General features: G+C 44.7%; 1 protein-coding gene across 1 annotated transcript in view; it reads right to left on the bottom strand.

The window, feature by feature from the left end:
* LOC309547479 (uncharacterized protein) overlaps nucleotides 1-26,878 on the bottom strand; it is a gene marked incomplete at its 5' end in the record, with an annotated part of 85,480 nt that overhangs the window by 18,961 nt on the left and 39,641 nt on the right. The window contains 4 exons of the mRNA XM_082247344.1: nucleotides 15,780-15,902; nucleotides 16,220-16,311; nucleotides 21,843-21,924; nucleotides 22,647-22,854. Of these exons, the coding sequence (XP_082103470.1) occupies nucleotides 15,780-15,902; nucleotides 16,220-16,311; nucleotides 21,843-21,924; nucleotides 22,647-22,854 (505 nt within the window). The remainder of the gene's footprint in view (nucleotides 1-15,779; nucleotides 15,903-16,219; nucleotides 16,312-21,842; nucleotides 21,925-22,646; nucleotides 22,855-26,878) is intronic.

Raw genomic sequence — 26,878 nt, forward strand, 5'->3', positions numbered from 1 at the left:
ACTGTACATTAGGGCTGCGCATCTTCACTTACCTCACGATTCAATTTGATTACGATTATTAGGGCAGCGATTCGATACGATTCGATTCCGCGATGCATCACGATGCATCACGATTACTGCCCAATGCCCATGCCCAGCCCATAGTGCACTGCAAACATATAGGAGGTCTCCTCAGGGATGTGATAAATACATGGCGGTGTATAGAGGTGTCCTCAGGGTTGTGATAAATACATGGCGGTGTATGGAGGTCTCCTCAGGGATATCCGGGATGTGATTTATACATGGCGGTGTATGGGGGTCTCCTCAGGGATATCCAGGATGTAATATATACATGGCGGTGTATGGGGGTCTCCTCAGGGATATCCAGTATATGATATATGCATGGTGGTGTATGGGGGTCTCCTCAGGGATATCCAGGATGTGATATATACATGGCGGTGTATGGGGGTCTCCTCAGGGATATCCAAGATGTGATATATACATGGCGGTGTATGGGGGTCTGAGGAGACCTCCATACACCGCCATGTATATATCACATCCCTGAGGAGATCTCCATACACCACCATGTGTATATCACATCCGTGAGGAGACCTCCATACACCGCCATGTATATATCACATCCTGGATATCCCTGAGGAGACCCCCATACACCGCCATGTATATATCACATCCCTGAGGAGACCCCCATACACCGCCATGTATATGTTACATCCCTGAGGAGACCCCCATACACCGCCATGTATATATCACATCCCTGATATCCCTGAGGAAACCCCCATACACTGGTGTAAGGAGGTCTCCTCAGGGATATGATATATATTATATACATGGCATTGGATGGGGGTCTCCTCAGGGATATCCGGGTTGGAGAATCTCCGGTGCTGTGACCATAACGGATAGTCCGGCTCCCCCTCTCCCTCAGTGTGCTCCCCCTGTCCGCCCCCTCACCTGGCTCTGCCCCTCCCCCTGGCAGTGTCATGTCAACAACATTTGTAATAGTATTTGAAGACTTAGATTAGTACCTGATCAGTGATGACGACAGTCACTGCAGACGCCTGAGCCAAGGAGGACTGGGAGTTGGGGTCCGGGACGCTCACTCGGGGGTCTCCCTCTGCCCACAGAGGCCTGTGTGAGGAGGATGGACATGGACACTTGCTGGAGGACGGTCAGGATAGACACTCGCTGGAGGAGGAGGAGGACCAGCGCGCATGTGGGAGTGGGGGATGTTCGCTCTGACACTCAAGTCTCCCGCAGCAGACTGAGTGTCCGAGAGTAAAGATGACAGTCCTCACGTGCCCGATCCCGCAAGGAAGCCGACTGTCGCGTACCTGATCCGAAGCCGGAGTGTAGAGAGGGCTCCCCTTGCGGCTGGGTGCAGAACACCCCTGGAGGTGAGACAGGGAGTGCTGTGCCCGAAGTAGCACGGGTTGCCGGCTGGGATGGCCAGATGGTGGCTGAGGCCAACGGGTGATAGGTCCAAGGCGGATCTGGAACACTTGACAAGCCAGGCAGGTGTGCTGCAGGAACAAGGTGAGTTGGATAGCCCACAGGAGACTGGTAAAGCGGAGTCAATAGCCAAGCCGGGTCAGACACTGGAGAAAACGGGGAAAGTCCAGGGACAAGCCAAAGGGTCAAAAGCCAGAGGTATCAAGAAGAGTCGGTGGTCAAGCAATCCGGGTCGGCAACAGGAAATCCAAGATAAAGGCACAAGGGACACAGGGAGCTGAAGATCATCCAGCAACTAGTGTCTGTCATTGCTAAGTTTAAATAGGCTGTTTGGCGCCAAGCGCCGTCACGTCCCGCATGCGTGTGTGCGCATTGGCGCATGCACGTTCTTAGTTGATCTTGCCCGGAGTTGGCCGCGCATGCGTATTCGCGCCAATGCGCGAATTCGCTGATTAGCCAAACTGTTGGAGTTTACCTGACAGTGCCCCCCCCCCTGAGGGGCAGCCTCCGGATGCCCAAAAGGGCTTGTTTTCCAGGAAATCTTTTAAAAAAGTCCCGTAACAGCCTGGGAGCATGTATGTTTTGTGCAGGTTCCCAGGAACTTTCCTCCGGAGGGTAGCCTTTCCATTTCACCAGATACTGGGTTTGCCTTCCTCTTCTACGGCAATCCAGAATGGATTCAACTTCATACTCAGTTTCGCCATGAACTAGAACTGGAGGTGGAGGCAAATCGTCTCTATTAGGAAAGGAACCAGGATTGGCCGGTTTGAGCAGGGACACGTGGAACACTGGATGGATCCTGTACGTATTAGGGAGGCACAGTTCAAAGGCCACAGGGTTAATTATTCTCTTGGTAGGGAAGGGACCAATGAACCTTGGCCCCAACTTCCTAGATGGGCAGGACAACTTGAGGTTAAGGGTGGACAGCCACACCTTATCTCCCACTTTCAAGGCAGGACTGTCTTTCTTCCTTTTATCATAAAACTGTTTGTAGTCTTCTTGTGCTTTTTGCATAGTCCTTTGTAGGAGCAGGAAATTTTCTTGAAGGAATGTTATCCTATCTTGCACAGCAGGTACCGTAGTTTCAGGCATCGGGCTGGACAGAAAAGATGGTTGGTACCCATAGTTCGCAAAAAACGGAGACTGATGTGTGGAAGCGTGAATGGAGTTGTTGAACTCGGCACACGGGAGCAAGGCTACCCAATTGTCCTGTGAGAATGTAGAGAAACAGCGGAGGTATTGTTCAAGGGTCTGATTTGTCCTTTCTGTTTGGCCGTTACTTTGAGGGTGATACGCTGATGATAGACAGACCTCGATATTGAAGATTTTGCAAAGAGCCCTCCAGAATCTGGAGGTAAATTGTACTCCTCGGTCGGATACGATGCTGCTGGGCAAACCATGTAACCTCACAATTTCTTTGATAAAGGTATGCGCTGTGTCCACGGCCGAAGGAGTGCCAACCATGGGCACAAAGTGAGCCATTTTAGATAGGCGATCTACTACCACCATGATTGTAGAAAATCCCTCTGGAGAAGGTAGGTCCACTATAAAGTCCATGGATAGCATTTCCCAAGGTTGCTTAGGAACAGGAAGTGGTCTCAATAGACCCCAGGCTTGGACATGGCTGCCCTTACTCCAAAGGCAGGTCGTGCAGGAACTCACATACTCCTTACAGTCTTGTCTGACATTCGGCCACCAATAGCACCGTTGGATGAGTTCCAGGGTCTTACGGACCCCAAAGTGACCGGCTAATTGGTGGTCATGGCATGCTTTAAGGACCGTGAGTCTGGCTTCCTGAGGTACAAAAATTTTATTTTTATGTAAGAAAAAATTACCCTGTTTCTGGAGTGTAGAAGTCTCAGGGGCAGTGCATTGGGCAGAGGCCCGTTCAAGGGTGGTCCTGAGATCCGGCTGGATTAACAGAAAATTTTGGGCAGACAAAATTGTGCTAGGGGTGACATCCATAGGAGTTTCAGGGAACATCCGTGAGAGGCCATCTGCTTTCCCGTTCTTGGATCCTGGCCGGTACGTAAGATGAAAATTAAATCTTGAAAAGAATAGGGCCCATCTGGCTTGTCGCGGTCTCAAGCGTCTGGCAGATCTGAGATACTCGAGATTTTTATGATCTGTAAAGATCATAATTGGATGGGCTGCTCCTTCCAACAAGTACCGCCACTCTTCAAGTGCTGCCTTGATGGCCAGCAGTTCTCGGTCCCCTACGTCATAGTTCCTCTCAGGCTGAGTGAGCTTTCGAGAAAAAAAAGCTACTGGGTGGAGCAGAGCTTTAGGTCCCTGGCGTTGCGAGAGGATTGCTCCCGTGGCTACCTCTGAGGCATCAACTTCAAGGACATAAGGCAAGGCCGGGTCCGGATGCTGTAGCACGGGGGCACTGGTGAACAGCCTTAAGTTTGTCAAACGCTTCTTGAGCCTCTGGAGACCAGAGGAAGCAGGTGTGTTGCCGAGTTATCTGAGTAATAGGGGCAATGATGCGGGAAAAGTCTTTAATGAATCTGCGATAGAAATTTGCGAAACCCACAAACTTCTGGATACCCTTTTTGTCCGTGGGAGCAGGCCACTCCAAGATGGCAGACACTTTCTGAGGGTCCATTGCTATTCCATCCGTGGAAATGATCAGACCTAGAAACTGTATTGATGACTTCTCAAATTCACATTTTTCCGCTTTTGCATAAAGCCCTAGTTTTCTGAGAGTGGCCAATACTTTTTGCACGTGTATTCTGTGTGACTCCAAGTTGGCAGAAAAAAACAAAATGTCATCTAAGTAAACGATAAGGAAATTGTCCAGGAATTCTCTGAAAATGTAATTTACTATATGCTGGAAGGTGGCAGGGGCATTGCAGAGCCCAAAGGGCATAACCAGGTATTCGAAGTGCCCGAAACGGGTTCGAAAAGCAGTCTTCCACTCGTCGCCTTCACGGATCCGTACCAAGTTATAAGAACCTCGTAGATCTAATTTGGTGAAGACTTGAGCGGAGCGGAATCTCTGGAAAAGCTCAGGAACGAGAGGAAGCGGGTACCGGTTCTTTATAGTGATTTTATTTAAGTCTCTGTAATCCACACAAGGCCTTAGGGTATGGTCCTGCCGGAGAGGAGGAAGGACGAATGAACCCTTTCTTGAGGTTCTCGTCAATGTATTGCCGTAGGGCTTCAATCTCAGTCTCTGAGAGCGGGAAGATACGGCCGAAAGGAATTTCGGCACCAGGTAACAACTCTATCGGGCAATCGTAGGGACGATGAGGTGGTAATGAGTCCGCTTTCTTCTTATCAAAGACATCAAGGAAGTTGTGGTACACAGAGGGAACATCTTGGCCGATATTGGAAACAGGCTGAATAGAAAAACAACCAGCAGGAGGCGGGATCTCAGGAGCCACACAATGTTGACGGCAGTACGCTGACTTAAAAGATACTTCCCCTGTTGACCAGTCTATCAGTGGGTTGTGTGCCCGGAGCCAGGGGATTCCCAGAATTACAGGGAACATGGGCGAAGGAAGAACGTCAAAGTGAAGAAGTTCTTGATGGCCAGGGCCGGTTGTGGCAAGAATAGGTAAGGTTTCCTGGATGATGGGCCCGGATCTGGGAGTCGTGCCATCCGAAGCCGGAGTGTAGAGAGGGCTCCCCTTGCGGCTGGGTGCAGAACACCCCTGGAGGTGAGACAGGGAGTGCTGTGCCCGAAGTAGCACGGGTTGCCGGCTGGGATGGCCAGATGGTGGCTGAGGCCAACGGGTGATAGGTCCAAGGCAGATCTGGAACACTTGACAAGCCAGGCAGGTGTGCTGCAGGAACAAGGTGAGTTGGATAGCCTACAGGAGACTGGTAAAGTGGAGTCAATAGCCAAGCCGGGTCAGACACTGGAGAAAACGGGGAAAGTCCAGGGACAAGCCAAAGGGTCAAAAGCCAGAGGTATCAAGAAATGTCGGTGGTCAAGCAATCCGGGTCGGCAACAGGAAATCCAAGATAAAGGCAAAACAAGGCACAAGGGACACAGGGAGCTGAAGATCATCCAGCAACTAGTGCCTGTCATTGCTGAGTTTAAATAGGCCGTTTGGCGCCAAGCGCCGCCACGTCCCGCGTGCGTGTGTGCGCATTGGTGCACGCACGTTCTTAGTTGATCTTGCCCGGAGTTGGCCACGCATGCGTATTCGCGCCAATGAGCGAATTCGCTGATTAGCCAAACTGTTGGAGTTTACCTGACACCGACGCTGCACTCCGGTAATCACAGGTAGTGAGACATTTCCCAATCTGTGCAGCTGCTGATCGGAAAATGTCTCACTGCATGTGATTAGCGGAGTGCAGTGTCGGCTTACTGGAGGGATCAGGCATGTGTAAAGTGTGAACAGTGCACACCGTAGTCCATCTCATTCTCTCCAACAGTCAGGGACACTCACTCCTCGTGTCTCCTCTTGCAGTGACGCCGGGCGGCTGGGGATGACGTCAGCGGGAGGCGGGAAAAGAGGGCGCGGCTACGAATTTTAAAGAGCCATCGCTGTGCGGAGAGGGAGGGGGCGGCGCTTCATGACGTCATTAGGACATCGATTAAAGCCGGTCGCAGCATCGATGCAGAATCGCGGGTGCTACGATTAAATTCAACACCCCTACTGTACATAGTTGAAATACATATGGGGGTGGGGGCTGTTTTTCCTGCCAAAGAATATGTAATTTATACATATACAATACACCTATACATACATACATACATGTAATTTACAAACATATATTTTATATTTGGATTGTGTGTACTGGAGTGTGTTTTCACAATTTTATTTGTGGAGGATTTTTTTTTTTATACTTTATGATTTTTTTTTTTTTTTAACAAATGTATTTACCTTTTATATATTAGCATGGATGAGTTTAAGCATTGTTAAATATTGTGTCATTTATCCAGTCCCTTAATCAGGCATCCTACCAGACAGCACAATCAGATCCACAGTCTCCACTTGCAGCAGCATAATTCGGTCAAGAATATACCCCCAACCTAATGATTAGACAGTTGGACAACAGCACACTGATGAGCATTTTTACACATCTTATTCTGACCTCTCCCCTTGAACAGCATATTTGCTCTGCACAGCAGCAAAGGGTGAGTGCTGACCTCCCCTCCCTGAGGCTAATGTAGCACCACCCCCGCAGGAGCTGCTGATTAGATTATTGGGTCTACGTCCTGCCTAACAACCCACAGAATTGGCTCGAACCCTCCCTAGGCACAACTGACCCAGAATAGGACTGGAATACCAAATGGCTACACAGATTGGAATATAACACTTCAATAAATAATAATGACCTGTTACCTCTCTCCAGCTGCAGTCCTTCTGGGTAATACAAGGTGACCACACACAAGCTTGCTTTTAAACAGGAAAGTTATTTACTGTGAATCAAATAAACAGTTTCGATACAGTAAAATATGACTTTGTAAAAGGATATACTAATTAATTAATCAAAGATAAGATAAATACTGTGATATCACTCCTCAAGGGCACATTAATTGTTTCAGGAAATGTCTCAGAGCCTATAGGACCGCCATCTTAATCACTATTATACTTTTGGAGATAAGGCTCAGCATTCAGTTAGACACAGTATCAGAATGTCAGACCTATCTGAGTCCACTGTTTCTTCTCTATATCTTCGCTAGCAACGTTGGTGCACTCGCAATTTGTAATCCACATTGAGGATGGGTGATCAATAGAGAGAATGGCAGCAAACAGTTAGTAATCACCGCGGGGTGTCTGTGCAGGATTGCTGGTAAAACTTCTGTGAGAGATGTACTGGGCCACCTGGTATATTGCCTTCTACTACTCTAAGGCTAATCCTGACTAAAGTTACTTCTTTGATAGATAGAGTCAGTTTTTGGGCAGGTGCCCTCTCACCAACAGGACTGTCTCCCAGGAAGCCTCCGCTGCTGTCTCAGTCTCCGGCCTCTGTCACCAGCCGTGCTAGGTATTTGGGGTGGATGAGTCTGGTCTCTGTAGAACATCGATGGGACCTCCAGGAGGGATCCTCTACTGGAGATGAAACACTGCAACTTAGTCACTTAAGGCCCAGGAGTTTCGGCCTAGCATACAGCATCAGCCCACAGCACTGGCATCCTGCTTGTCTCACTGTGTCTTTCCCAAGAGAGTGAGCCTGGCTCCTCCCTTCCTTTATAAAGCTTCCCCCAGAAGGCTGTGCGGTGCAGCAGTGCACCCTGGTATTCTCAAAGCACTATGGGCGATGAAGACTGCTCAACTTCCTGAAAGGAAAATAACATCAAAAGACATTCCATAGCCGCTGCAATGTGTCCTTTTGGCCACTAGATGGAGCCGAGTTCCTCTCAAATGTCAAGCAGCAGTCTTTTAGAACTTGTATAATGGAAGACCCCGCTACACACTCCCCCCACTTGAGAAACTTTGGTCCCCAAAGAGGACAACAGCATGTACTCCAGTGCATATGTTGGCAGTACACAAAAAAAACATTAACATATGCATAACAGGGAATCATCTTCCTTTTCATAAGCAGAGTTCAAACTTAACAACTGCATATTACAACACAGGTTCGACATAGGAACCTCCCACCAATTGTCAGGGGAGGGAAGGTAATTCTGTTCACAGACCCCTGACACTTGAGTGGCTTGTACAGATGTGCCTGGGGGTGAGCTAGGGTTGTCCTCCACCAAATCTGCGGTGGAAGAACTAGGCTGATCAAGAGTTCGTTTGGAAGTAAAGATAGCCTCTTCTGAGCATTCACCCAATTGGTCATAGGTCAGTCTTTTGGGCGGGTGAATGACTCTTCTTTCCCTCTGTTCTTTGGGATGCACGATCTCAGAGGTACTAGGACCAGCCACTTCTGGGGATTCTTCAATGTCCTCCTCCTCATGTTCCAACACACAGGAATCTGATGCTTCAAGAGCGGTCAGTTCTTCTTCAGAGGAAGGTGCAACCTCCTCCTCAGGATCTTCATCATCAACTACTTCTTCTGGAAGCATGTGGAAAGGTATGAATTCGGGGGCTTCCGCCCGAAGGGTTCCTCTGTCAGCCAATTCGGATGAAGACAGGGAGGCAGGTGTGGGTTCTGGTAACTGAGACGACCACATCCAGTCAGGTACCTCCTCTTCATCTTCCAGATCTTCAGATGGAGAATTTCCCTCCCTCACATCTGGGAGTGTCGACTGAGATCTGGTGACTGGTCTGGACAGGCGAGAGGTCGAAGGGGTCTCTGGCGAATCTACGACAGGAGGCATGCGAACTGCTTCAGAGAGAGGCAGTAAATGGTTCCTATGCCAAGTCTTCAATGGACCCACACTTCCTTCAGGCCGAATTTGATACACAGGGAGGTTTGGTAGTTGCTTGCAGATAACATAAGGTTGGGACTTCCAGCGGTCTGCCAACTTGTGTTTTCCCGGGACACCCAAGTTCCTCAACAATACCCTGTCCCCTGGTTGCAAGTCTTGGATCCGAACTTTTAAGTCGAAATTCCTTTTATTCCTCAGTCCACGTTGATCAGATGTGGCCTGAGCTTTATCATAGGCCGATTTCAGACTCTTCCGCAGTCGGTCCACATATCCCTTGTGCGATGCTGAAGAGGTGTGATCGGGCGAGATGCCAAAGGCCAAATCCACTGGCAATCGAGCCTCTCGTCCAAACATTAGACGATAAGGGGAATATCCAGTAGCATCACTGACAGTACTGTTGTAGGCATGCACAATGGCAGCTACATGTTTGCCCCAATGCTGTTTCTTCTCTGAGCTTAAAGTCCCCAACATGTCCAAAAGAGTCCTGTTAAATCGTTCCGGCTGGGCATCCCCTTGTGGATGGTAGGGAGTAGTTCTAGTCTTTTGGATGCCTAACAGATCTAACAGTCTCTTGATCAGTCTGCTTTCAAAGTCTCTTCCCTGATCTGAATGGAGGCGTTGTGGTAACCCATAGTGTACAAAGAACTTTTCTACAAGAACTTTGGCTACTGTAGAGGCCTTCTGATCCCTTGTTGGGAATGCTTGGGCGTATCTGGTAAAATGGTCTGTTACCACAAGGACATTCCCTTGGCCACTCAGATCAGGCTCTAGGCAAAGGAAATCAATGCACACCAGTTCCATGGGTCCCTGGCTTTGCAGATGGCCCATTGGGGCTGCTTGACGTGGCAGAGTCTTCCTTTGTATACATCGGACACAAGAATGACAGTATCCTTCAACTTCGGCCCTCATACAGGGCCAGTAGAACCTGTCTCTGACAAGCTGAAAAGTTCTTTCAGGTCCCAGATGGCCATGATTATCATGAAGAGCAGCCAGAACTCTCTCCCTGTATTTAGCTGGTAAGAACAGTTGCCACTTCTCCTCCAGATCTTCAGATGGGCCTCTTCGGTAGGCCACCCCTTCTCGGATCTGTAACCGGGTCCACTCTCTATGCAACAGACGGGCCCCCTGAGGAGAGTCGGTGAGAAGCAACTCAGGGCGCTGGATCTCCAAGGCTTCCAAAAGAAGTTTTCCCAGAGGGTCTTCCAGCTGCTCCTTCCTCAAGTCCCTTTTGGACAGCCGGGGTAAATCTTCCCCTTCAACCTGGGTCACCCTGCAATAGTATTTGGGTACTCCGACAGCCGAAACCCCAATCTCTTCGGCTCTTGATCCTCCTCTGGATCGAAGTTCAGTTCCCTGATATAGGGCACGCACCCCTTCTGGAGCCAAATGGGTCCATTCTTCATCAGGTTCGTGTGGTGCATGCAACCTTCTGGATAGGGCATCTGCATCCCTGTTCCCGATTCCTGGCCGATACTTCAGGCTGAAGTTGAAGCTAGAGAGGGCAGCCAACCATCTGTGTCCTGTTGCATCCAGCTTAGCTGTAGTCAACAGATAGGTAAGGGGATTATTATCCGTCTTGACAATGAATTCAGCTCCGTACAGGTAATCTTTCAGTTTGTCGACCACTGCCCACTTTAAGGCCAGGAATTCAAGTTTGTGGGTAGGATAATTCCTTTCAGCAGGTAGTAGACTCCTGCTCACGTAGGCTACGGGTCGCAGGTGGCCCCCATGTTCCTGGTAGAGTACCCCACCCAGCCCATCTCGGCTGGCATCGACATGTAGTTCATATGGTTTCGTGGGGTCTGCGTAGGCCAACACAGGGGCAGTGGTTAGATTCTTTTTCAACTGAATGAAAGCCCCTTCACATTCTGGGGTCCACTGATCCTGGATGGACTCCTTGGCCTTCCGGGGTCCCATGGTGGACTTCATTGGCTTGACCAGTTCAGGAACGTCATCTTCTTCGTTCTTTAGTAACTCATTGAGGGGTCGGGCAATCTTGGCGAACCCCTCTACAAACCTCCTGTAATAGGAGCAAAAACCCAGGAACGACCGAAGTTCGGTCACATTTGTAGGTCTCGGCCAGGAGGCGACAGCATCCAGCTTGTCCGGGTCGGTGGCCACCCCTTCTTCAGACACGATGTGGCCCAGGTAATGGACCGAGGACTGATAGAATTGGCACTTCTCAGGAGAAAGTTTCAGGCCTTCTTCATGTAGCCTCTTCAGGACCTTTTCCAACCTCTCCTCGTGTTCTTCCAAAGTTCTGCCAAACACGATAACATCATCCAAGTATACCAGTACCTCTATCAAATTCATATCTCCAACGGTCCTTTCCATCAGCCTTTGGAAGGTAGCAGGGGCCCCTGACAATCCCTGAGGCATGCGATTGAACTCAAAGAACCCCACAGGGGTGATGAAGGCTGTCTTCTCCCGATCTTCAGGGTGCATGGGGATCTGATAATACCCACTCTTTAAGTCCATCACACTGAACCACTTCGCCCCTGACAGGCTCTGTAGGGCGTCTTCGATTCGAGGAGTGGTATACTGGTCTGGGATGGTTCTTCTGTTCAGTGTTCGGTAGTCGATACAAAGCCTCAGAGATCCGTTTTTCTTCCGGACTACCACTATCGGAGAAGCATATGGGCTCCTGGATTCTCGAATAACCCCAGTCTTCTTGAGTTCCGCCAGCTGCTGACGTAGATCTTCTAAGTCACCTAAGGGAACTCGCCGGACTCTTTCTCGGAAAGGTTTGTCCTCACTCAGGCGGATCTTATGAGTGGCACTCCTGGCGCATCCCACGTCGAACTCATCCCTAGAAAATATTCCTCGCCATCCAGCAAGTTGTGCCTTGGCCCTCTTCACCCATTCTGGTGGGAGGGCAGCGTTTCCAGAGCAGAGCTCTTCTATAACATCTTCACCCCTTCTTCCCTCCTCTTTAAGATCAGATGGGACAACTGGGGTAGCCGGGTTAACTTGGCCCAACAGCACTCTGGCCGGTACCTTCACCGGTGTAGTAGAGGTGTTTCTGACACTCACTAAAACCCTTCCATGGTTTTTCTGTAACACCTTCAAAGGGATCACTTCAGGGATTACTTCTATCCCTCTCTCCTCTTCCTGTGGACCTGATTCAAAGATGATAAAAGGGCCCGGCTGTTTCCATGTGAGTTTAACGGAAGCTTTCAGACAAGCCACCTCTCCTGGCTGCAAGACCTTTTCCGTTCTGTCCAACTTCCAGAGTCTTCCAACTCCTTCTGCAGGAGTCTCTTGCTCCAATACTAATCGTTGATAAGCCTGCCGTAGCATGGGGTGAATCCTTGGCGCTGGAGCATCCTGTCCCTGGACCAGTTGTGTCAGGAGGCGCCTTACTAGGTCAGTGTTGGTCCCTACGATGAGAGAGCTTTTGTTGGCCCCTGGCGGACGAGGACAGACCACCGCTAGGGTGTCGAAGGTTTCAGCTTCACCAGCCACTGATGGGTCAAAGGTCAACTTGATTGGCAGATACCCGTCATAGGGAAAACTTTGAGTCCCGATACCCCATATCTCCAGATCTTCCAACTTCTGCAGAGGTAGATGGGTAAGGTGTTTATCATAGAAGTCTCTATACAGAAGAGTCACTTGGGCCCCAGTGTCAAGGAGGGCTCTTGTGTAAATTCCTTCTACCTGGACAGAGACTACAGGGGAAGGCCCGACCAAGTTAGTTGGGAATTCTCTTGAAGTGGCCTTGTTGTCTGATTCAGTTCTCTGCACCCAGGCTCTTTTCTTTTTTTTTCTTCTGGACTTCAGTCCCCTCTGGGCCCGGTGTGCATTGATTTTCCTTCTCTCAGTAGCCTGGAGTATAGAACTAGGGGCGTTGTACCTGGATCTGACTCCCTGACTCAGATTCCCTGAATCATTGAGTCTCTTGGATTCCCTTGAAACTGGCGGGCACCCGGTCGACTCCTTCACGGGTGCCCTCTGAAGTTTTTCCGCTGGCTTGCGAGGTTCTGAGGCGACATTTCCTGGGCTGGGACATACTCCTCTAACATGTCCTACTCCCCCACAGTTGAAACAAGTTAGCGATCTCCTAGGTCTCGGTTCCGGGTCTACTCTAAGGTTAGAAGGTTTATCCGGCTTCTCTGACACGTTCCCATCAGGTAGAGTAGATGCCTGACTAGTCAGGATGGACACCATTTCTATCAACTGGGACACCTGGGTCTTTAGGAGTTCAACTTGCGAGTCACTTTCTTTTGCACTTATCACTCTGACACGAGCAGTTGAGTCAAACTGCCGACTCTTCCTTTTGTTGTCTAACATGACCTCTTCTTCTCTGACCATTCGGATCAGGTCAGGGTATTCCAGAATGCCACCATCTTGGCGAGTTCGCAACAGTATGGCAATGGGATCTAAGGGTTGAGCCCCTCTCAGCACCTGCCGTGCACGAGTCTCATCTACCTTCCGGGGGTCTATCCCTTTCTTTATCAAGATCTGGTGGATGATCTTATCTAGGCGTCTAATAAATTCGGACAACTTCTCTTCCTCTTCTTGGTAACAGTGGTCTAACTGGTAAAGAAGTTCAGCCACGTTCTCCGTCCGACCAAATACATCTTGTAGAATGTCTAGATAATCCTGTGCAGTACAGTTCTTTTTGCTTAGCTTGAGATTACGTACGGCCTCTAGTGCAGGTCCCTTTAAACTTTCTGTGATTCTCTGTTTCTTGTGCTGTTCTGGTACCTCCCACTCTTCCAAAGCCTGAGTGGCGGTATCTAACCACTCTTCAAACCCATCTTCTGTCGAAGGCACAGGCTGTTTCCCAGAGAATGTCCTGAGCTTCCTATATTCAGTCATCAGATAGTTTGGGGAGTCCTTACTACATTTTGCTACGATTTCCCCGAGAACAGCACACAGTTCTGAGCTAAAGGTAGACAAAGGTGGTGACTCTGGACTCCCTTCTTGGACACCTTTTTCTTTGCTGGATCCCCCAGGAGTGGTGGATGAGGGACCTTCAGTAAGGACTTCTGGATGTATTAAGAAAAGTTCTGTTTGGTCAGTAGTCTTTACACTGGTTCCCTTAAAGTAATCAGGGACCCCCTTCCTCCACTCACACAATGCATACGTGTGTGGAACGGTGGTGTCTGTCTTTATGTCAGTCACCCAGAATTTCCTGTCTGTGGACAGTGCCCTTATAACTGGCAGGAGTTTTTCCTCAGTCCAGACCTCTCCCTTGATTTCAACCACCAGGCCATTTTCCACTACGACATTCTCTTCCCTGCACCACTCGGCTGCAGCGGTAGGATCCATTTCTGCGTTGAGGGGGATTCTGTGGCTGAGAGGGTTGTGTTGCAGGACTGTAGATCATCCCGGACGAGCCCCCACGTGTAGCACCACCCCCGCAGGAGCTGCTGATTAGATTATTGGGTCTACGTCCTGCCTAACAACCCACAGAATTGGCTCGAACCCTCCCTAGGCACAACTGACCCAGAATAGGACTGGAATACCAAATGGCTACACAGATTGGAATATAACACTTCAATAAATAATAATGACCTGTTACCTCTCTCCAGCTGCAGTCCTTCTGGGTAATACAAGGTGACCACACACAAGCTTGCTTTTAAACAGGAAAGTTATTTACTGTGAATCAAATAAACAGTTTCGATACAGTAAAATATGACTTTGTAAAAGGATATACTAATTAATTAATCAAAGATAAGATAAATACTGTGATATCACTCCTCAAGGGCACATTAATTGTTTCAGGAAATGTCTCAGAGCCTATAGGACCGCCATCTTAATCACTATTATACTTTTGGAGATAAGGCTCAGCATTCAGTTAGACACAGTATCAGAATGTCAGACCTATCTGAGTCCACTGTTTCTTCTCTATATCTTCGCTAGCAACGTTGGTGCACTCGCAATTTGTAATCCACATTGAGGATGGGTGATCAATAGAGAGAATGGCAGCAAACAGTTAGTAATCACCGCGGGGTGTCTGTGCAGGATTGCTGGTAAAACTTCTGTGAGAGATGTACTGGGCCACCTGGTATATTGCCTTCTACTACTCTAAGGCTAATCCTGACTAAAGTTACTTCTTTGATAGATAGAGTCAGTTTTTGGGCAGGTGCCCTCTCACCAACAGGACTGTCTCCCAGGAAGCCTCCGCTGCTGTCTCAGTCTCCGGCCTCTGTCACCAGCCGTGCTAGGTATTTGGGGTGGATGAGTCTGGTCTCTGTAGAACATCGATGGGACCTCCAGGAGGGATCCTCTACTGGAGATGAAACACTGCAACTTAGTCACTTAAGGCCCAGGAGTTTCGGCCTAGCATACAGCATCAGCCCACAGCACTGGCATCCTGCTTGTCTCACTGTGTCTTTCCCAAGAGAGTGAGCCTGGCTCCTCCCTTCCTTTATAAAGCTTCCCCCAGAAGGCTGTGCGGTGCAGCAGTGCACCCTGGTATTCTCAAAGCACTATGGGCGATGAAGACTGCTCAACTTCCTGAAAGGAAAATAACATCAAAAGACATTCCATAGCCGCTGCAATGTGTCCTTTTGGCCACTAGATGGAGCCGAGTTCCTCTCAAATGTCAAGCAGCAGTCTTTTAGAACTTGTATAATGGAAGACCCCGCTACACTAATATTGGGACAACCTTAGATATTTACACTAGTAAAACTGAAAATGCATGTAATGATTTTTTCATTTTACTACAAATGCATTTTTTAAAATTCTATCTGGAGGCAACCTTTAGCAGAATATCAAAATTCAGCTTGCTGCCAGTTACAGTGGATAAACTAATACAGCAAGTGCCAGATTGCTGCAATCTGATTGTGCCACACACATACTGGTGTTGCTCTTGTGGAGGGGAATGGCCCCCACACTTCTGATGCCAACTTATTTGTTCTCCTGAGAGTGATCATTTAGATATGTATGTTGGTATTCCCATATATAATAATTGTCAAAAACAACTAGAATGAAAAGCAATCATCTCATGTCTATAAGGACAATATTACTTTATTATACACAGATGAACAGCTGATGAAATAAAAGGTTTGTGCTACTTAAAATATATATATTTATTCAATCTCACCATTGGTGTTAGCATGAGAGGTTTTACTCTGGCCATCTTGGTATCCTCGTACCAAAATGTCTGTATTTTCACTGTCCATTGAATACGGAGAGGTGTTGCGTGTAAAATGTTCTTCCAGTCTCCCTAGAACAACAGTACAATTATAAAATCGTTTACAACAAATTCCTCCTTGGCTTGCTTTGAATGAACTAGTGTGGCACCTTCCAGAGTGGATATATTCTGATAATTTACTGTAAAGTTCCATGAATGACTGAGTTTAAATATTCAAATTTACACATGTATTATATTCTATGCAAAGGTTAACAATTCTTAGGTCAAGTCAGTAATGAGTTTACTCTACACAGTTAGAGTAAAAATAATTAGAACAGGCAGCAGGCTGAGACCCGAGCCCCATCTTTAATCATTGTTGCATGCAAAAGAAAATTGCTCTTAGTACTTACTTTCCCATGGTTCTTTTATGATCACAGATCCTGAGGCTGCTTTGCATTTTGAAAATGTTTCATCAACTTTAAAAGCTTCATTCCTGTAAAGACTAAAAGTTGAAATGGTAGAGTCAAAATGGCACTTTGTTATCAAAGCTCAGTAAGGATGCATCCTTTGTGCTCATTGCAAGGCACATTTACATTTTAATCAATTCGTCCTATACATTTTGAAACGTGATATGACAATGGTCACCACAAGCAGCCAAGAGCATCAGACTGAAAATTATTAAACACTTTAGAAGTGTTCTTGAAATGATGAAAAGAAAACAATATTTATACATTTTATTAATGTGTATGTCAAGCAAAATAAATATGCAATACATGCACATTTTCCTGTGTTTTATCCTGAAATAAGCTGCAAGTACAGAATATCAAACAGGAAAAAATATCTGCGCTTACACAAAATGATCGTGGCAATAATACATGGGACAAACACAATAAACAATATAAACCAAAAAATAATTTGCGTTAAAAATTATATTAGAGACAGAAAAATTGTGATTTTATGTGATATAGAAAATGTCCATGAATTCAATAAAGTCCAACACCAGTGAAGTGAAGGTTTTCAAACAATATAAACCTTTCCACAAATGTGGCTATTGACACCAAAAGTGAAATTCCTCCACCAAAACCAATTGGCCTTTTACCAAAACGAAGGGACCTGAAGGTCAACAACACCTTTGGCAAAAGCCCTTCCAGGGCCTCTTGGACGCAGAGGAAAAACTGATGGGTGATCTAATGGGTATAGATCCATACGTCCACCTCCACAGTTATAAGGATGTCATTCCCCACAAAAGAAACAATAAAATCTCCATAGTGTAAAATCGTACTGATTTACTATAAAAAATAAAAGATTGCACTTACAGCAGTTAAAATGAATAGTGAATGTAAAACATTAAGCCGGCTGGCTATCCAAACACTCCCGTCCTTCTGGGATACTGTACACGGTGACATCAGCACGTCGCGATCTGACATGTTTCATCACAGACGTCGTCCTAGCGCGTGTTTGGATAGCCGGCCGGCTTAATGTTTTACATGCGGTATTCTTTGAACTGTTGTAAGTGCAATCTTTTACTTTTTATAAAAAATCAGTACGATTTTACACTATGGCGATTTTATAGTTTCTTTTGTGGAGAATGACATCCTTATATAACTGTGGAGGGGGACGTGTGGACTTATACCCATTGGATCACCTCTCCGTGTTACCTCTGCGTCCAAGAGGCCCTTGCGGGGTTATGCCAAACGTGTTGTTGACCTTCAGGTCCCTTTGTTTTGGTAAGAGGCCAATTGCTTTTGGTGGCGGAATTTCACTTTTGGTGTCCATAGCCACATTTGTGGGAATGGTTATATGGTTTGAAAACCTTCACTTCAATGGTGTTGGACTTTGTTGAATTCATGGACATTTTCTATATCGCATACAATCACAACTTTTCTGTTTCTTTTATCATTTTTAGCCCACTTTTTTTTTTTTATTTAAGTACAGAAATATAGCTATTGATCTGCCATAAAAGCGCTCAGCTATTAAACCCTGTTGAAGTAGACAATACAAAGCACTTTTGTTGGCTGAGTGGTGTCAGCTTTGCCCAATGTCTTAAGCTAAACTAAACTCCGTGAAGTGAGTGTAAAGTCTTGCTTTTTTTTCTTTAATAAACATTTTATACTTACCTGCTCTGTGCTTTTGGTTTTGCACAGAGTGGCCTGGATCCTCCTCTTCTTGGGTCCCTCTTCTGTGCTCCTGACCCCTCCCTTCTGTTGAGTGCCCCCACAGCAAGCAGCTTGCTATAGGGGCACCTGAGCCGAGTCACAACTCCCTGTGTCCATTCAGACATGGAGCCACAACCCAGCTCCGTCTCCTCTCTCTCCTGATAGGCTGACTGACTTTGATTGACAGCAGCGGAGGCCAGTCGCGCCATGCTGCTGTCTCAGCCAATAAGGAGGGGAGTCCAGGGCAGCTGAGACACTCCTGCAACATCGCTGGATAGAAAGGGGGCTCAGATAAGTATTAGGGGGCTGAGGGGTCTGCTTTACATGCTTAGAATGCTTTAAGATAAAAAAAAAAAACCTTGTGCCTTAAAATTCCCTTTACCACTCTCCTGCTCAGATATCTACAACATGAAGTATAATTATTCTGTAGTCCAAGATAAGAACTAGCAGGGCTATTTGAGATAACACAGGAAGTGTGCAGAGGACGCAAGACTGTTCAGAATTTCTGATGACATCAACAGTTTTTTTGCACCTATTTAACAGATATAACAAAATTCTTCCAACAGTATATATAACAAACCAAAAGTAGCAAATAGAAGTTAATTGTAAGAATGTACATACAGGCGGTCCCCAGGTTACAAACATCTGACTTACAAATGACTCCTACTTACAAATGGAGAGAGACAACAGGAAGTGAGAGGAAATTTAGCCCTCGGAAGGGAAATTCACTCCTGTAGGAGTTATCATGGGAAAAATGTGTCTCCACTGAAGCTTTATCACCAATCCTTGTTTCCTCAACAACCCAAATTTTTCAAAATCCAATTGTCATAGGGACAGAAAGTGAGGTGAAATCTTCTGAACAGGGGTACAGAGAGCAAAACAAATGGTACAGGGGTGTCAACCCTTCCCTGTGCTATCTAAAAAACTTAAAAATTATTATTTTGGCAGGATCTAAACTTAACAAATGTACCTGTTCCGACTTACAAACAAATTCAAACAAACCTTCAATCCCTATCTTGTTTGTAACCCGGGGACTGCCTATACACTATAAAGGGGAATTTCATGAAAATATTTGAATAGGTACTATTTGTCTGAAGCTGAAATTGAAAGTTGAAGTGTAAGGTGTTGCTTCCTAATCCTGATTCTCACCATTCATACTGCGTGCATGGAGCCCATGTGAAACTGTGGTTTTTCTGTGGTTGCTCTTATTTTTTTTCCAGAAACAGGCTGGCAGTTAAATCGGTATCCAAAATAATGTTTTGTTTCTGTCTGACTAGCACCATAGACTGTAAGCTCTGTCGGGGGGTAGGGCTGATGTGCATTGTCTATGTGCTCTATAAATTCTGCTGAATATTGCTGCTCCCTATCAATAAAATATGCAGCACTGACTTCTGTGACCCTCATTTTAAAGAAGAACTATGGGCAAAACTTTTTTTTTGGGATAGAGCAAGAGAGGCCTCTGTCTTATGACCTATGATTTTTTTCTTTTTTTTTGCTATCTTTGTCCTATTGTGGACATTTCCTTTCACTCTCTGTCCCATAGCCAAATGAGAAGTGAGAGGAAATCCCTGCAAATTAAGGGAATTTCTTGGGGACACCTAGTGTCCCCATTGGACGATTTCCCCTCTATTACTTTTATGGGGGGGGTGAAACAGACGGCATTAAAAACTGACAAGCTTTCTAATCCCTCTGCATTCTATCCCAAACTAAAAAAACAGTTTTGCCTTTAGCCTTTAAATTCCTATGTTCAAACAGTTTGGGGCCAAGCACTTATATGTGTGCTTTTTTCACAGGGTTCCCATTCAAGTACTATGCATCACAGCCCGTTGAGGAGGAACTAAACCCTTCTATCAGATACAGCCAATGAAGCTGACATCTTAGACTCTGTATGATCTGCAGCAGTTGCCATGGTGCTTCACATGTGATCAGTTATGACACCAGCCATTTGATGACATGACAATTCGGTTCAGAGCAGACATAAGCAACTAGTAACTATGGCAGTTATCATTCATGGCATGTCAGATGAATGGGTTTAGCTCCGCTTTAAGTGTACGGAACAAATCTGTTATATAGAACATTGTGGTAAAGAGAGACTGGATCCTGAAATATTTTGTCATGTAGAAGGGGGGTTGCTGGAATGAGATCACAAAGTTAAATAAAATAAATTAGGTTCTCCTTAAAACCAATACTAGACCAGATCTACCCCTGGAGGCTCTGATGACTGCTGTCATTTCAGTGCTACAATTACTATTCTATGTTAAATCAATGTATTCTCCAATCTGAACATTTACTGAACCTGTCCCCTGTAAACTATTCTCATCTGTATCCTTCCTATTAGTGCTTTATGCAGCCGCAGATTATTTTTTTCTTTCTTATCTTAGCCCCTGGAACATATTGCAGGCACATTTATGTACCTACACGCTTGTTTAGCCACTTAAGCCCCGGAAGATTTTACCCCCTTCCTGACCAGGGGGTATTTTGCGATTCGGCACTGAGTGACTTTAACGGACAATTGCCGAATTTGACGTCCTTTTTTTCCCACAAACAGAGCTTTCTTTTGGTGGTATTTGATCACCTGTGCGATTTTTTGATCATGCGCTATAAACAAAAAAAGAGCGTAAATTTTGCAAAATTAACAATATTTTTCACATTTTTTTATATGAAATTCCCCCCAAAAAAATGTAAAAATCAAAATTTTTTAACATTTTAGGCCAATTTGTTATATGCTACATATTTTTGGTAAAAAAAAAAAATCGCAAAAAGCGTATTTTGATTGGTTTGCGCAAAAGTTATTGCGTTTACTAACTAAGGGAAAGATTTTTGTCATTTTTGTTGGTTTTTTTTTAATGCGTAATGGCGGCGATCTGCGATTTTCTTTGCGGGACTGCGACATTGCGGCGGACAGATCGGACCCTTGACTGACATTTTTGACACCTTTGGGGTTACCAGTGACGTTACTACAGTAATCAGTGCTATACATATGCACTGTTACTGTAAAATGACACTGGCAGTGAAGGGGTTAACTTTATTTGAGAGGGAGGGGTTGTGTGTGTCCCTAGGGGCGTGATTCTAACTGTGATTGGCTGTGGCTTGAGGTGTAGGAACAGTGATCAACGGTCCTACATAGTAGAACCGTATGATCACTGTTCTTAAACAGGGGAGAATGACAGGCGGCTTGTTTACATCAGCCGCCTGCCTTTCTCCCGCTCTAACAGACGATCGTGAGTGCTCGGCGGACATCGGGTCCGCCGGGCACACGCGCGGGGGGGTTCGTGAGCGAGCCTCCGGCGGCACGCGCTCGCTCCCCAGAGCCTCACAGGCTAGTGATGTACCCATACGTCACTTTGCCTGTGAGAGGCTGACCGCCGCATTATATGTACTTGCGGCGGTCGGCAAGTGGTTAGTTAATTTCCAAAGCATTCCAGTAGCCCTAAAACTCAAATGCTTTTACATTTTGACTGAAGCACTGATAGTTAGGCTCTGACTTCTCTCTTTTCATGGCCTAAATAAACAGGTCTGCAAGTACCTGGAGGTCTGCTAAAAGGTCCCAGGGGACAATTCACAAAGGAGGTCACAAGTTTTCTTTAAGTCTTCACAATAATATAGATGACTATTGCCAAAATGGCAAGTTTATTTGATAGTAAATGGCAAATGCAGAACTGTGTAATCCCCCGTATGGCTCTTCCTCACTCAGTCCCATACTTTTAAAATGGCAAAATAAAAGTAGCCAATCAGTAACCTGCTCGACTTTGATATTTTGCTAAGTCAGCAGTAGTTTCATGTCAGAATCATTAGGGCTGCAGTGGGTACACACCTTACATGCATAGGTTGTTTATTTACTACTACCACTCCAGACATGCTTAAATATTAAACATACCTATTCTCTTCTGAGCTCCAGCTGTCACCTTGAAGTTTCTTATCATAAGAGCTGGTCCATTTATTGTTTGGAACCCATTCACCTATATAAATAAAATGTATGCTTAATAATTACTATTAGCAAGTGCTGATATGATATGGTTTATTATACATTTTTGTAAATTGCAAAATTGTCTTGGTAATATTACAGCATTTACAATCTATCACTGAATTCTTAAACACAATAAAGAGGAAAAATTAGCAACAATTGCTGAAAATCATAGTGGGATATTACAAACAGTTTTTGTAGTACATGCAAATTATCAGTTATCCATAAAACAAATTTTGAGAACAGGGCAAATGAAGCTACAAATTTCTGTACCTGCCAGCATGTCTGGGGGAAAAAAGAAGCATGGCTTTATGAAGCAAAATATACATTAAATGTTTCTGCATTACAGCAGCCCTTGGCTACCTAAGGGGTGTATCAAAAATGAAGTATAAAGATGCAAGATTTGACATTTCCATACAGGAAATAAATGGTTATAGCATAGGCAGACTTGTACCATAAATATTTTGTTCTTCGGTGATTGTGCAGAGCACTTCAGAGCAATGCAACAGTGGCTAGACGACCAGAACTACTTTTGTCTAGTTAGCCAATATATTTTAGACATTGTTCTACAAATTACATATAGATCCTTTATCCATGAAAGACCTAGCATTTTGAAAAATCAATCCCATATCTCTAATAAAGAGGGACTTTGTTATTAAATGTGTCATCTTATTTTATTTTCAGGACAGGAATATACATTAATTTGATTCTTCTCACTCTTAAAGTTTTGGTCATCTCTTGTGAGCAAACTATCCTGCTGCATTCTAAGATCCCATAAGTCTTCTTTAAGCCTGTAGTTTTCTTCATTTATAAGATGACTCTCTGTCCTCAGTCTTCTGCATTCACCTCTTAGCTGGATAATTTCCTTCTGAAGCCCCTCTTGGTAGTTTTCTGGTTGGGGTAATCTAGATGATGCCAGTGTAATCTTTAATGAAAAGAAAAAAGAGTGTATATAAATAACATTGCTGCATAGTAACCGTACAGAAGTCCCATTCCCAAATCAGAAATCTGATCAGAGATTTAACACTTACTTGATAAAGAATCAATTTGCATCCCTTTGATTTCAGTCAAAGAAGCACCCTGGTAGCCAGGAATATTACTGAACTACATTTCTCATAACTGAACTGTAAGTCTGAGAACCTCATTGACAAATGAAGTAAGCAGTGAACATTCTGCTGAACAGACTGCCAACCACTCATTACTTAGCTTTGTAATAAAAAAGAAAGAAACGGACAGCACCCATGCTAGGAGTTGAGAAGTCGCTCAATTTCAAGCTGTCACTACCGTGGCATTCTGTGGCCATTGGCAATTCAATCACTTTAAACTAATTCCAACCATTGCCTCCACTTGAAATAACTGGAGTGATCAAAAAGCCAAAGTGTTTCAGGATTATATTGTTTCTCCTATTCCTTCACGTAATCTCATTTCTTGTTTCTGAAAGTGTAAAGATCACTGTGGACATGAATTCTCTGCTGAAGCTGTTTCAATTGCAAACCATTCTTTGCAAACCATACCCCTCTATGTGTGATGTAATAGCTAGTGTTTGAATGCTCTTTAAGCATTTGGCCTGCCTCAGACAATCAGTGATTATCTAATAATAAAACAACTGCAAAATCCTGTAGGTTTTCCACTAATGCACCTACTTCAGAGAGGGCTTTTCTGTTTGCTGTAGGCTGCTTGTGTTAGTTGTAGTCAACGAGTGCTATTTTATTGGTCCAGCTTGGCTGGGTTTAACCAAGGATGGATAGTAATCTCTCTGGAAGACAGGAACCAGCTAGAGAGATATGTGTCAGAATATGCTGAGAGGAGTCCCTCTTGTGATATCAAATGAGGAATAGGATCAAAAATTCCAGGAGCTTGATCTTTAGGAATCATTTATGTACCATGGATGTATGAAATTATGCTTCGTGTGCTACCCACCAGGACACAGGTTTGGCAATCTAGTAAGTAATCTCTCTGTTGAAGAGCATAGAATTATTGTCACACCCTGCTTCTATGAACCCTTATGTGTACATGTATAAAAAAATTGTCTTTTGTGTGTTCCTGAACTGTCCTCTCCCTGTTATCATGTCCCTTAGTAGGGAAATACAAAAGTAATCAAAGGCTGCGCCTCTTCTACCAAAGAAATGTAACAGTTATATAATGTTCTTGGGCCCCATTTGCTAGATCTGAGATTTTCTAATATAACTGCTCCTGTGGGCAAGTAGGGCTATAAATCCATTCCACCTTCTTTCTAGCAGCTCATGTTTAAATATTTGGCAGGCACTTCTATATAGTGCTTCTTCTGATACACTTTGTCCATACACACTGAATGCTATGCACAGCAGGTAGTATAAGTATTGAACAAGTCACCATTTTTCTAGGTAAATATATTTCTAAAGGTGCTATTGACATAACATTTTCACCACAAGTTGGTAACAACCCATGCAATCCAAACATACAAAGAGACCAAAACAAATGCGTTCAGAAATTACATTATGTATAATAAAATATAATGACAGGGAAAAAGTATTGAAAACATGATGAAAAGGAGGTGCAAACAGGCATGAAATGCCAAGACACTACCTGAAATCTATCAGTAGTTAGAAAGCAATCCTGCCCCTTGTCAGTGAAAATTAATATCAGCTGGTTCAGTCTCAATCGATGGCCTATAAAAAGGAGTCTCATTACCAAGGTGTCACACAAGAAACATGTCATGATGGGTAAAAGTAAAGTGCTCTCTCAAGACCTTTGCAACCTTATGTTCCAGTGAGCACTGTTGGGGGTCACAATCCAGAAGTGGAAAAAACATAATTTCACCATAAACTGGCCACGCTATATTATGTGGCATGCCACATCCCATGTGGCTTCAACTGGCTAGTTAAAGCCAGTTGAAGCCACCTAGGATGTGGCGTAACGCGTATAGGTACCAAGCGGTGGACAGGTTTGATGCTACATTTTGGAATACTGCTGGAATTGTTTTTATATGCTGTTTTTTCTTTTAATAAATGTGAGTGTAATGTATGAAGCTGGGATTATGTTTTGATTGCAACTTCTTACTCGGGTACTGCACTATTGGAGATTGTCTTTCTCCTCTTATATGTCATTCTGGAGCACTGCTAAAGGCTGTGGAGCCATTTAGCGATTGGATGCCAGAGAGCACTTTCATTATTTGCTGAGTTGACCCCTTGAGGGTCTACAATTGAGGTGAGCAGGCACTTCACCTGGTGATCTGAGCACAAGATTAAAGATTAAAAGAGAGGTCACACTCCGTGTGATTCACTCATGCACCTTAATTGACTAGAGACATTGGGTTTTGGCACTTTTACACTTTTAGGAGTTTTTTTTTTTTGGATTGCACTTCCAAGCCATTTCAGAATTTTTTTTAACATAAGCACTTTAATTGCTTAGAGACGTTGAATTTTGCTGCACTTTTTTTGCGCTTTAGGAATTGCCTAATTTGGATTGCACTTTATTATATAAGATGTTTCCTTTGCACTGCAGTTCATTTTTTTGTATAAACTTTTTATTTAGTCACTGTTTTGATTTATATGTTAATTTGAACAGCGCTGTCACACAAGTTTATGGTTTATTATTTAGGATGTGGGAACACACTTAGGTGAAAGCAGCAGTTCCACTCCTAATTGTTTTTTTTATAATAGTTAGGGTTTATTCGTTATAGGTTTATTGTTCACAGGGGTAGCACCCAATTATTGTTTTAACATATAGTACATATTGCTACTGAAAATGTTATCCTGAATAATGTTATTCTTTATGGAAAAACACATATTCTTGAACCATAGCATACATCTCAAACATGAAAAAGTATTTACAACCAATTATTGGACTATATCACTCTTAGTATAATCAAAAGTAGCCCATAAAGATATATCCTTATGATTGAAACATGAAACCACTTCAAATATATAATACAATGCAAATCCAAATTAAACAATAAAAAAAAAACACATTTGTACATACATAAACTGTAAATAGAATACTCACTTGGTAGATATTACTTTTTGGCACACATGCATCTCAGCATAGGACTGGTACCAGGAGAGTAAACACAAACATTTACTCTAGCATTAGAACAGTTAATATATATTTATTCAAGCCAAGAGTTAAAACCATTGTCATTTTTTTTTTTTTTTGCCATCTGGCTCAAAAGGGAGACTTTTCTTCACTTCCTGTCTGAGACTCAACAGGAAGTGTGAGAATACCTTTCCAATGTGAGGGAAATCCCCTTTTACACATAAATATATGTCCCTCATTGGAAGAATTCCCTGTAATCTTGTTATGGTGGCAACTCAAAATTTAGCATTTGCCCATCACTTTTATTCCTGGTGATGTCAGTGACAATAAGTGAATCTCCCTAACGGGGATACCAATGGCAGTAAAAAAATTCCACAGGGGTTCTAACACCCGTTCGCTCTATCCTAATATATAAAAATTCTTTACCCTTAGCAATACTTGTACTAAAAGCGCACCTTCAGAGCCTGTGCCATAAAAGGCGGCTCCCACGTGCATGAGCGGGAGTGATGTCATCGTGTCTCTGCCCACTCACAGTGCCAGAGCCCGGGGGAAGATGTCAGCCCTCTCAGCGATGACAGTGCGGTGCTGGAGGGCTTTTTTCTAAGGTAAGTCTCTCATAATGCAATGCATACTAGCACATTATGACATTGCCTTGCAGGAGATTTTCTTTTTTTCCCCATCAACTGTGGTTCACTACCGCTTTAAAAGCTGCTGTACCTGAGGAAAGTTGAAAACATGGATCTGCTGCCAATATCAAAACCTAATAAAACTATGTTACAGGGGCGCTTGGATGAAAAATAAATACTGTCGATACTACTGAAAGACTGCATCATATGTGTCATTTTCTTTTTGACCATAGCCCTACTTTAACCACTTGCCTACAGTGCACTTTCACCCCCTTCCTGCCCAGACCGATTTTCAGCTTTCAGCGCTCT

This window comes from Pelophylax lessonae (genome assembly GCF_965119305.1).
Source record: "Pelophylax lessonae genome assembly, chromosome: 2".
Classification (NCBI taxonomy): Eukaryota; Metazoa; Chordata; class Amphibia; order Anura; family Ranidae; genus Pelophylax; species Pelophylax lessonae.